Genomic DNA, 13,564 nt, shown 5'->3' on the forward strand with positions numbered 1-13,564 from the left:
TGTCGTATATATGTATATATATATATAAGTGTGTGTATATGTTTGTGTGTTTGTGTGTCTGTGTTTGTCCCCCTAGCATTGCTTGACAACCGATGCTGGTGTGTTTACGTCCCCGTCACTTAACGGTTCGGCAAAAGAGACCGATAGAATAAGTACCAGGCTTACAAAGAATAAGTCCCGGGGTCGATTTGCTCGACTAAAGGCGGTGCTCCAGCATGGCCGCAGTCAAATGACTGAAACAAGTAAAAGAGTAAAAGAGTAAAGAGTATATATAAGCGCAGGAGTGGCAGTGTGGTAAGTAGCTTGTTTACCAACCACATGGTTCCGGGTTCAGTCACACTGCGTGTCACCTTGAGCAAGTGTCTTCTACTATAGCCTCGGGCTGATCAATGCCTTGTGAGTGGATTTGGAAGACGGAAACTGAAAAGAAGCCCGTCGTATATATGTATATATATATATGTATGTGTGTATGTTTGTGTGTCTGTGTTTGTCCCCCTAGCATTGCTTGACAACCTATGCTGGTGTGTTTATGTCCCCGTAACGTAGCGGTTCGGCAAAAGAGACCGATAGAATAAGTACTGGGCTTACAAAAGAATAAGTCCTGGGGTCGAGTTGCTCGATTAAAGGTGGTGCTCCAGCATGGCCGCAGTCGAATGTCAGTACGGCGGTTGTCGGTTTATTCTACCTTAAGCTTTCTCTTAAGTTATAATATTTATTTAGGCTTTCCTCTGAGTAAGGGAGAATATAATGATTTATCGTCACTTATACTAAAGTGTTATCATCATATCTAAAACCCTAACTGCAGTTATAACGTCATATAGACATATACGCATGGAACGCTACATCAACGACCATGTATGTTGAATATTTTAATCGTGTCCTTTAAACCGCTATAAGAAACATAAATCAAAGATTACAGAAATGCATATGCTCAGTTGAAAAACAAACGTGAAGAGAAACATATTCTTTTTAATCATTTTTTATTATATTTCGTCCTTTCTTCTTTCTATCTAATACGTTAACCAACAAATCAAAATAGATTTGTGACTAACGTAGACATGGCATAAAATTTACCGATGTCTCCAAAAGAGTGAGTGACGTGGAGTTGAGTGACTACCAAACGAACACTAAAGTCTCTCCCCAATTCCAGGGTTTTTATAACTGCTCAACCTGACCAAAAAGAATCGAAATTCAGGACAAACATTCTTTTCGAAAATTCTAGAATCTTTATATGAGCAGTTATATTAACCAATGGGAAAAAAACGAAAATGATAATTCTTCGGCTAAGACATTACGTCATATTGCCAATTCGCACCACATTTCAAAATGGCTAAAATGGTTATTGCTACAACTGAAACAAGTAAAAGAGTAAAAGAGTATATGTGAATAGGCATACATGCATATGTATATACGGGTTTATATGTATCAAATTTGTGGAAGTCGGGGGGGGGGGTGCTATAGATATTAAATTTAATCTTCGCATTTCTCTGCCCCGACATATCCACCACCTTCATCGGTGTTTTCCTCTTGACTTACAGCAATGTGAAGAATCAGCATAAGATTTGCCACGCCCACTTTTCATATATATGTATACATACACGCATAAATACACCCGCTACATATGTAGGAAATTAGACTGTGGCCTTGAAGAATTCTTTTTTTTTATCCGAGTCCTTACTTTTTTTAAAGTCCTGTACTTAATATATCGGTCTGTTTTGCTAAACCGTTAAATAATAGGAACATAAACAAGCCAACTCCGGTCGCCAAGCTGGTAGGGGCGGGGCTAACACAGACACAAAGATACACACACATACACAAACACACACAAAAACACGCAAACACACACAAACACACTCATATACGACGGGCTTCTTTCAGTTTCCGAAAACCAAATCCACTCACTAGACTTTAATCAGCCTATTGCTATAGTGAAAAAAAACTTACCCAAGGTGACACGTGGTGGGACTGAGCCCGAAGCCATATGCTTGGGAAGCAAACTTCCTACCACAGAGTTATGCCTGCACCTAACAAAAATAGGTAATGAATGTACATACATATTTCAAAAGTTATTGCTCTCTCATCAGTATCACATTCACATATCATTGAAATCTCAAAGCCACAAGATAATACATAACTAATTCAAAACAATGTGAATTAAAAAGCATTACATTTCACAGAGTAATCTCAATGCTAAGGAGTTAAAATGTTTCTTACCATTTTTGTTCTCCTTTTATAATGTTTTATATATTTATATTTTAGTTTCTAAAACTCAAGATATTGCAGTCGTGATGGCCCCAAAATTTGTGGTTATGATAAGTGATGTATTCTCAAAACCTTCCAAGGCCATGAGAGAAGCCATGGCCAATGCTGATGTAGAAGATTCGATGGTTCTAGGTAAAAATTTTAGCTACAAATTTTTTTTAATGTTTATTATAAAGCTTCAGCAGCATATTACCACACCACACCATCATCATCATCATCATCATCATCATCATCATCATCATAACCATTTAACGTCCGCATTTCCATGCTTGCACGCTTCAGACAACAGAATTTCAATTGCCAGAAGACCTTCCTGTCACAGAACCCTACCTGTAATCAAGTAAGGTAATCTTTCCCCATGGCCAAACATGGTTTTCAATGCAGACTGGAAGTAAACAACAATGCATATAAGCCAGTGATATTCATGTATGACCGTCACGTGATATCTAGACAACGGAACACACAAACACATGCATACACACATACACATATGCATCTGCTTTGATATATAAATTTCTCTCTCGCATGCGAAGCTATATCTGTCTATCTATCTGTGTGTGTGTATGTGCCTACGTGCGTGCGTGCGTGTGTGAAGTTGATACCTTGATGTTGTCTTAGTAACTAAAAACTATTTCTGTATTCTTCTTTAAAATTTCAGCTTTAGAAGCAAAATGTGCAAAACTTCTTGGCAAAGAAAAGGCCTTGCTTGTTTCTTCAGGAACCATGGGAAATTTATTATGTGGTTAGTTATTACATAATGTTTCATTTGATTGCTTTGTTTTGTTTTTTGTTTTTTTTTTGTTTTTTTTGTTTTCTTTTATTTTTGTTCTTTTCTTTTTGCTATCAAAGTGACCTTTTGACATTGTTTATAGCCGGATGTCCATAGCGCTAAACTCTTTACAGCATTTACTGAGTGTTTTTACACGCGACCAGCATTAGTGAAATCACCAAGTAGCTTGCAAGACAATGAATAAAAAAGGAGACAGAGATGGTCCCCTCAATCGAATGGAGAGTCTATCAAAGAGATGCGGTGGCTTTATACTAGGTGTTGTAGGCTAAAGTATGATGAAGGGACAAGCACAGCTGTCTTGCTATAGAGAAGATACGTTGTTACCCTCACATTATGCAAGGGTAGGTGAGAGTAACAAGGGGTGAGATAAAGAGGTACCCGAGGGTACAAGAGAATATTTTCATCTATTATGCAAGGGTAGGTGAGAGTAACAAGAGGTGAGATAAAGAGGTACCCGAGGGTACCAGAGAATATTCTCATCTATTTATCATAATATAGATATGTAAAATAACTGGTGCAGCATGCAGGATGTTTGACATGGTTACATTAATAGTTAGGAAACTAATAGTTAGACTGAAGATGACTTGGAAGAAAATGAAACGATTATTTTTCTTTATAAAGGCTTTCTTAACATAAAGCATTTATATTCTTTCAAATCCCTTTTACAGTTATGGGTCACTGCCAGGAGAGAGGACAGGAGGTTCTGATGGGGGATAAGTCTCATTTATATTTATCTGAACAAGGCCACGTTGCTCAGGTAGGTTGCTAATCTTCTCACTACTTTTATATGCATATATGTATTAATGTATATATGCATGTATGTGTGTGTGTGTATCTGAGCATGTTATTATTAGCAATTGGAATATATATTTCGTAAGTAGTACAAGTATTTCTCTTTGTGCAGAGCTGCAATATAATATATATATATATATATATATATATATATATATATATATAATATATATATATATTATATATATATATATATTATATATATATATATTATATATATATATATGTATGTATGTATGTAGTATGTATGTATGTATGTATGTATGTATGTATGTATGTATGTATGTATGTATGTATGTATTATAGATAAATAAAAAAAATAGCGGATACACGATAAAAAATAAAGAATAAAAAAGATAGATTAGAAATTAATACGATTATAAAAAAGAGAGATAAAAGGAGATTAAAATATAGATAAACTAAAAATAAAAGAATCAAAATAAACAGCTACAACGGGAAAAAAACGATTTTAAAAAATCGATAAAATTAAACGAATAAAACTGTAAAAAAGTAAGTGAATATACGATTGAATAAAAAGTTATTTTATAAGGAGAGTATAGAGGCAGTCATTGAGAGGAGGGGGTTGTGCTGAATCCGGAAGGAGTTTGTGTTTGTAGACTGAAAATCTAACGCTGTTCCAGGCGGAGTCGAGACTTGGTGGATCCGTTGTGCAGGGTGAGGCGGAAGACGGAGATATTTAAGGTGGAGTGGTTGGCCAAACGAAAATGACAGGCGGTGGGGGAGCTCGGCTATAAACCACTTTGTAAACCAATATGTAGGAATTGATATAGGGTCTTTTACAGATGAAATCCAGTAAACCCAATCAGTGAGAATTATTTCATGGGGTGTATGTAGAATACAAAGTTAGGAAGGATGAAATGAATATATTTATTTCACTGGTTGATAACCATAGGATAACGGCCGTTTCGCAGCCAACATCGTGCAAAGTTAATTTTACATGTCTGCACAAGTTATTTTACATGTCTGCACAAGTTATTTTACATGTCTGCACAAGTTATTTTACATGTCTGCACAAGTGTGTATGCTATAATTTGCATAGTACTGCTGTGCATTATACAAACCAATGCAGACATGGAAGGCTTGCCCTTCAGATCAATAGAATACAATTGTTGCATCAATTTTTCAAAAGAACATGCAAATATGTAGAGTGAGGTCCTGGCAGCCCCAAAATAAGTGGATTACTGAAAACCATACTCTTGGAAACCTCACATAGTTACGTAAATTCATTCACGTTATATTTAAGTGTGTATGTAGATGTGTGTGTGTGTGTGTGTGGTGTGTGTGTGTGTGTGTGTGTGTGTGGTGTGAGTAAAATCGTTCACTTTTAGAATCATGGCATTGTGATGAATCTTTTTTCACAGTTGGCTGGAGTTTTTCCAAGAAGCGTCCCCACTCTAAAAGATGGAACTCACGATTTAACCACATTAGCCGAGACAATATCAACATCAGGCGTAACTGGTGAATGTAGAACAAAAGTTATCTGCCTAGAAAATACTCATAATAGATGTGGAGGGAAAATTTTACCTTTGGACTATTTACAAAAGGTAGGAAGGTCTTTTGCGATGGTCAACCCTACTGCTATCATCATTTATCGTCGTCGTCGTCGTCGTCGTCGTCACCATCATTATCATCCTTATCGTTGTCATCATCATTATTGTAGTAAACAACATCATTATTGTCATCATCATCATCACCTTTGTCACCACTACCGCCATCATCATCATCATCATTTAACGTCCACTTGCTTGCATAAGTCAGACGAAATTTGTTGGGATGGATTTTCTATGACTGGATGTTTTCCAAATAAGGTAACCTAGACATGTTTTTTTTTTTTCACGGAAGATTATAAATGAAAGACCTTGCTTGTATGACGACGGTACTCATTTACTTAAGATATTTAAGACTGCTAATATCGTAGTCTTTATGTTTTTGGTATATCTTTCTATATATTACACTGTGTGACAATTTTTTTCTGTCTTAGGTCAGTGTTATTTTCCATTTGGTTTTATCTAGAAATGAATGGAAATGACAACTATTCCCTTCAAACTTTGCTTTTGTAACCTGGACATCAATGTTTTAAAAACTGATCTATTTTCCATTACATTTCAGACAGATTCAGTGCTGAGTTGCTGAAGCGGAAATATCGTTATAGCAAATATTCTGCTCAATATCACAGATTTATTTGTCAGTTACTTGACCTTTACCTGAGCATGTCCCTTAGTGGCTGACAATATGTGCATCTCTGATCAGGAATAGTGGGGAAGCATCATAGCCATGTGTTGAGAGGGATTCTTTGGTGTTTGAATAAATGTAACAAAAGCAAAGTCTGAAAGTCATAATTTCTGAAAGTTTGAAAGCAAAGTCTTAATTTCTAGAGGCAAGCAAATAGAAAATAATAGTTGCTACCCAAGGACAAAAACCGCGTAACACATTGTTACTGATAAAATAATATTTTTTATTTTTGCAGTTGTACAATCTAGCCCAAGAAAATGATATAAAGGTTCACGTGGATGGCGCACGTATTTTGAATGCAGCCGTTGGACTTGGTGTTCCTGTTTCAGAGATAACAAAATTCTGTGATTCTGTCACTTTTTGTCTTAATAAGGTAAGGGGTATTTTTTATGATATTATGGTTAAAGGTCTCTTACTTCGCATTGGCCGTCAATGGCTTTTCTCCACTGTTCTCTGGGCAGACGCATACCCCAGTGTGAGAGTTACTCTCGTACGCTTCCCCGAGGGCCATACTCTCCCAGATCTTGTTGATTTTGTATTGGTATCATTGCTTCATTGACTTTTTCTTGTTTCGGGGTTTTAGCCCACTGCAAACCCTTTTTTTTTAACTCTGGGAAGAGGTAACTCATAGTCTTGGATCTGTCCAGCAGATAAATCCCTTCCAGGAGCTTGTCTTCCATTGGCGTAGCTTTCAGTGTCGTTGAGACACCCAAGGTACTACACTGCAATAAGGACTCAACCTTGTGGTGAGCTTAATCACGTGACCATGTGATCACATGACCGACTAGTCTGTCAGACGTTGTTACACATCGCTGATTACAATACAATTTTGCATTGTTTTAGTCTTCAAATGACGTCCATTGCACTGGCTAGGCGAGCAAATGTACATTTACCACTGGAAATGAAGTGTTTTACTTGAAAACAGAACGCGCCGCCCTGTCTGGATCACTAGATCGTGGGGGCAACAGCCTAACTACTAGGCCACACACGTAGAAGTGGGATTAATATGTATAGGATAATTAGGATAAGTATTTGGCCTAGTAGCTAGGGTGTCACAACTATGATCTTTCAATCGTAGTAGTAGTAGTAGTAGTAGTAGTAGTAGTAGTAGTAGTAGTAGTAGTAGTAGTAGTAGTAGTAGTAGTAGTGGTGGTGGTGGTGGTGGTGTGGTGGTGGTGGTGGTGGTGGTGGTGGTAGTAGTGGTGGTGGTGGTGGTGGTGGTAGTAGTGGTGGTGGTGGTGGTGGTGGTGGTGGTGGTGGTGGTGGTAGTGGTGGTGGTGGTGGTGGTGGTAGTAGTAGTAGTAGTAGTAGTAGTAGTAAGGGGGCATGCCCTGTGACAGCGCCTCGCTGCATCCACCATTTGTTGGTGATTTCCTATTCCTGGCGGGTGCTGCCCGTCTTTGCACCACTCAGGGGACAACCCTCAAATCAACGGGTTTGTTTGGTAAGGGTTTCACCAGGTCGGAGTGCAAACCCTACCTCAACCTCTTTCAGTCGCCCTTTATGACACGCAGAGGAAATGTCGGGTGTATTCTTTGACACCTCCAACACAGCATCTCTCTATTCATAAATTCATTTCTAAATTAACAAAAATATTCATTACATTAATTATTTACCTCTATTAATAATTTACTTCTATTAATTATTTACTTCTATTAATAATTTACGTCTATTAATTATTTACTTTTGTTAGTTATATGCTTCTATATCTCTAAGATCTTTTTAAAAGGATTCTCTTTGAATTTTAATTCCAGGGAATTGGTGCTCCATTTGGGTCTATAGTAGCTGGCACTGAATCTTTCATCAAAAGGTTTGTATCAATTGGTATTGTTATTTATTCTTTTATTCTTTTGGCTGAAAAAGTCCGTCGTATATACAGGGTGTGTAAGGTATTTGAGGGCATACCGTTTTTAGGTCATTGCTACATTTTTTGCAAACTCTGTATAATCTTTGTTTCAGAAAATAGTAATGGCAGACCCTCAGATTACTCAAGAAATGAAGAGGCATGCTGTAATTGTGGTTATAAGAGTGGGGATAGTGATTTAGAAATATCTCGAGTTTTAAAATTTGCCAGATCTTTCGTCTACAAAGTTTGTAAGGAGCTAGAGACTGAAGATGGAAACGTATCACCAGTATCAAAGCATATAAAGCATTCTAAATGCTCTGAAATCATCAGAACACCTGAATTGATCCAGCAAGTTTGACAGACCATTGATTACAGTCCCAGAAAGTCCATGAGGTAAATTGCAAAAGATCTCCATGTGTCAGAAGGAACTGTCAGAAATGTTGTCCACGAAGACATCAGATATAAGTCTTATATCATGAAGAAAGGTCAATTTCTCAGAAAATCAGTACATCAGATCTAAAAGTCTCTCAAACAAACTGAAAAATCCAGCAGATTTAATTTGATTTTTCTCAAGCGAGAAAAACTTCGGCCAAGATCAAAAAGTTTACAGAAGAAATGACGGATGGTTATGTGCAGACCTTTCTGAAGTTCCAAGTGTTATGCTTACAAAATTTCCGGCAACTATCATGGTTTTAGGGGTTGTCAGCAATGAAGGACATGTGATGCCTCCTTACTTCTTTCCACAAGGCCTTAGAGTTAACTCCGCCGCCTATATTGAGGTCCTGGAAATAATTATCAGATTATTTGGATATTAATTGGATAGACAGTGTATGCAACGGAAAGCCATATGTGTTTCAGTAAGACTTTGCACTATCACACATGTCTCTAGTAACACAAGAATGGATGGCTGAAAATTTTCATGATCACATAACCCCTAATATTTGGCCTCCTAATTCCCCAGATCTTAATCCATTGGACTATTACATGTGGAGCGTTATTGAGAGAGAGGTCAATGAACACGCCTATAACACCAAAGATTCTATGAAAGCTGCCATAGTCAGAGTAATGTTCAAAATGAACCAGGACCACTTGATTCGAGCATGTAGATGATTTAGATCTCATATAGAAGCAGTTGTTGAAGCTGAAGGTGGCTTTGTTAAATAACATTATAGAAAAGAATGTTTATTTTTATCCTCATAGCATTTCTTGATAAATAAAATTATTATCTTTTATTATATATTTGTTTTTTTATATACATAAATCTGTCTTCAAATATCCTTCGCACCCTGTATATATATATATATATATATACATATGAGAGGGATGACCCCTATGTGGACAACCCTTATGCTAGAAGTAGATCATATATATATATGTACATATATATATACAATATGAGAGGGATGACCACTATGTGGACAACCCTTATGCTAGAAGTAGATCCGCTATGGTCTTACCACTAAGGATTGTTCTCAAGAAAAATTTAGCAAACACCAGAATGTAAGCGAGCAAGACAAATGAAAAGTAACAAAAATATAGATTATTCACATACATGTTTCACTGTTAACAGATTACGTAATTTTACTTACGCAATTTGTCCGTAGATCTTCAATGTGACCGTCCACACAAATATAATTTGCAGAACTATAGTAAGTAAAATTGCGTAAGTAAAATTACGTAGCCTGTTAATAGTAAAACATGTATGTGAATAATCTATATTTTTGTTACTTTTCATTTGTCTTGCTCGCATACGTTCTGGTGTTCGCTAAATTTAAGAGGTTTCGCTTTACGAGTGATCTCCGGGAACAAATTAACTCGTATATCGAAGCATTACTGTAATTAATATAATTAATATAATTAATTATTATTTTTTTTAATAACCAGAGTCAGACGATGTCGTAAAGCCCTCGGGGGTGAAATGCGTCAACTGGGTATGGAAGCTGCTGCAGGTCTATATGGTTTAGACGGAGCTGAAGAAACCCTTCAGAAGGACCATTTTCTAGCAAAGAAACTGGTCAACGGTAAATATATTTCATTGGGATTTTTCTTCTTTATTCTTGGGGGTGGAGATGGCGGCGGCGGCGGAGATGTTGGCTCTCCCACCAACCTCATTATGTCATCAATGCCATTTCTTTCGCTAAGGCGGCGAGCTGGCAGAATCGGTGGCACGTCGGGAAAATTGCTTGGCAGCATTTCGTCCGTCTCTAAAGTTTTGAGTCCGAGGCCGACTTTGTCCTTCATCCTTTCGGGATCGATAACATAAATACCAGTTGAAAACTAATGTCAATGTAATCGACTTATCCTCTTCTCCGAAATTGCTGGCCTTGTGCTAACTTTTAAAATCAGTATATATATCTCTCTCTTTATTCTTATTCTTTGTAAGCCTAGTACTTATTCTATCGGTCTCTTTTGCCGAACCGCTAAATTACGGGGACGTAAACACACCAGCATCGATTGTCAAGCGATGTTGAGAGGACAAACGCAGACACACAAACACATACACACACATACATATATATACATATATACGACGGGCTTCTTTCAGTTTCCGTCTACCAAATCCACTCACAAGGCTTTGGTCGGTCCGAGGCTATAGTAGAAGACACTTGCCAAGGTGCCACGCAGTGGGACTGAACCCGGAACCATGTGGTTCGTAAGCAAGCTACTTACCACACAGCCACTCCTACGCCTATATATATATATATATATATATATATATATTATATATATATATATATATATATATACATATATTATATATATATATATATATATATGCATGTATATATATATGTATATATATATATATATATATATACATATATATAATATATATATATATATATATATATATATATATATATTATATATATAGATATATATATATATATATATATATATATATATATATATATATAATATGCTACGTGTCTTTGTATATATCCTTTTTTGTGTGAGTAAGAGCGTATGAAGCTGTTGAATCAGTTCCACTTTATACGATTTACTTTCTAAATCACTCGACAGGAGCTGGAGTCCTTCTGTTTATTTTTCGTATTTATCTAATAATACTCAAATGAAACGTTTTGAAGCTTTCTAAATTATCCAACAGCGTTTCTACTTCTTTCTTGTAGCAGCGTCTCTACTTTGTTGTGCTTGTCGTTTTCTTTTGAAAGTTCATTCTGCTTTCTTAATTCTTAACTAATCTTATCTTACATAAAATAAAATGCAATATGTTTCACATGGTCACACTGGCGGAGGGAAGCTAAAGCAACAAAGGGAGCGGGAGAGAATGACAATCAATGATACTGAATGAGGTGAAGTATAAGGAGATGTTTTACTCTGAATTCGCCGGTATTTTGATGAAAATGAAACTAAAATTTTATCGTAAATTATATTGCGTTCTTTATATTCTTTGTTTTCTTATGCAAACTTTGGTTTTATCTAACTCCATAATCGAATAATCTCGATTTGAACATCTCTAGCCTGTCTGTTCATTAATTATATATAAAAAATCAATATACGTGATATTTATGCACTTTTCTCATTTAGTTTCTTAAATAAACAGTGCTTGTTGTTTGTTAAAACTAGGGTCCTTTCTAAAATATGAAAGTTTTTTTTCATCTTAACAATCTCTCTCTTGCTCGCTCAATCTCTCTCCCCCTCTCACTTTCTCTCTCTCTCTCTCTCTATCTCTCTCTCTCTCTCTCTCTCTCTCTCTCTCTCTCTCTCTCTCTCTCTCTCTCTCTCTCTCTCTCTCTCTCTCTTACACACACACACACAAGCACACACACTTGTATAAATATTTATGAAATTAAATATTAAACCCTTTTATTTTTAGAATATTATCGCTCACGTAACATTCGTGTGTATGTGTGTGTATGTGTGTGTGTTCTTTTATTTTTATTTCTCTCAAAGCTACGAGATAATACATAATTAATTCAAATAATATGAATAAATAAGTATTACAGTGTAATATAAATGCAAATGGGTTTCGTAAATTATTACCACCGCCTTAGCGAAGGTCGAGGTGTTGTTTTCAGTCGTATTTGTTTGTTTGTCCGTGGACAAGATATCTCAAGAACCGCTGGATGGATTCGAATGCAACTTTCAGAGATGCTTGACCTCGTGACTGGCACGAACTGATTAAATTTGGGGATCGATTCGGTACCGGACAAGGATTCTGGGTTATTTTTCCTGATTTTTTTACTTAGTTTATGAGAGAGATCGGGTTCATTTTTAGTTTTCTCGTTCGTGACAGCAATCGAGTTTATTTCAGATATTCTCATCTTAAAAATCCTCCGTGGCTAATCGTTGAGAGAACATTGATGTTGCCTTGGAGGAGGTTTGCGCTCTCTGAGTGCTCTTGTTCTGATTTTTTTATTATTTAATTAAGAATTATCTTTTTATTTAATTTTAATTCGTGAATAGTTTCTCATTTTTGTTGATTTCAGGTCTGAAAAGTCTCTCTTCTTCAGTGGTGACAATAGAACCAGAGGAAGACCAAACTAATCTCGTTTTTATTAAAATCGATAAAGAAATGTCTTTCATCACTAACTTAACAGAACGTTTAATGACGGTATGAAAGCAAATCCCTAATTTATTTATCCATTTCATTCTGCAGAAAGTAAAGCTACTGGTTTAAATATAAATATTTGTAAAGAGGGGTAACTATGAGCGGAAATTAATAGTAAACCTGTAAATAAATATATTTTCTGGACAGAAGGTATGGATTCGTATATAGGAGGGAGCCTAACTTTTTTTTTCCATCCAAGAGTTTGTTTTTTTAACTGAATATTCTACATGCTATTATTTACAACTTTAGCACAGTAGCAAGCTGGCAGAATCGTTAGCATTCTGGACAAAGTGCTTGGGGACATTTCTCTTGGCTCTTTACGTTCCGAGTTCAAATGCTGCCGAGATCAAGTTTACCGTTCATTGTTTAGGGGTTGATAAAATACGTACTAGTCGGGGACTGGAATCGATATAATCAACACGTCCCTTCTCTCAAAATTTCAGACCAAGTGCTTATAGTAGAAAAAATTGTTGATCGATTTATCTGCTATCTTCATATCTCACACGTTTTCTAAGTTCTTATAATATAAATTTCTGGCAAGTTTTATTTTATAGAATACTTCTTTGTTTTTTCGTTTTTTTATTCATTTACTTCATTTCTGTTTTTTTTTTTTAAACAGACCACAGAAGCTGAAGTGAAGGAACTGGGTAAGGAAATCCGTGTGGGTTGTAAGCTTTGGGGTAAAGATATTCGGTTTGCAATTTGCTGTAATAATAACGAAGAAGACATAGATGATGCCATCAAGAAAGTCTGTTATGTTTTAAGGAAATTCATTTCTGAAATAATTAAAGACTAGAATATATACTATATATATATATATATATATATATATATATATAATACTATATACTTATATATATATATAATATATATATATATTAAATTACACCATCTAGAAAATTACATATAATAGAAAAGTTAAAATTAAAATAACAATAAAATGTAAAGATTAAGTAAATTGCAAAAATAATAATAAAAACGTATATAATAGGTTTTTATTATTATTTTTATTATTATTTTTGCAATTTACTTAATCTTTACATTAAGT

At 35.7% G+C, this 13,564-nt stretch overlaps 1 protein-coding gene across 1 annotated transcript; it reads left to right on the forward strand.

Moving 5' to 3' along the window:
• Positions 1-2,259: 2,259 nt before the first annotated feature.
• LOC115229460 (probable low-specificity L-threonine aldolase 2) lies at positions 2,260-13,338 on the forward strand. Its single transcript, XM_029799806.2, has 9 exons — positions 2,260-2,394; positions 2,921-3,004; positions 3,721-3,809; positions 5,227-5,409; positions 6,333-6,470; positions 7,852-7,907; positions 9,828-9,964; positions 12,395-12,519; positions 13,136-13,338. The coding sequence occupies exons 1-9, from the start codon at positions 2,289-2,291 to the stop codon at positions 13,310-13,312; spliced, it is 1,095 nt and encodes a 364-aa protein (XP_029655666.2). The 5' UTR covers positions 2,260-2,288; the 3' UTR covers positions 13,313-13,338.
• Positions 13,339-13,564: the final 226 nt, after the last annotated feature.

Source organism: Octopus sinensis, unplaced genomic scaffold (genome assembly GCF_006345805.1).
Source record: "Octopus sinensis unplaced genomic scaffold, ASM634580v1 Contig12729_ERROPOS70822, whole genome shotgun sequence".
NCBI classification, from domain to species: Eukaryota; Metazoa; Mollusca; class Cephalopoda; order Octopoda; family Octopodidae; genus Octopus; species Octopus sinensis.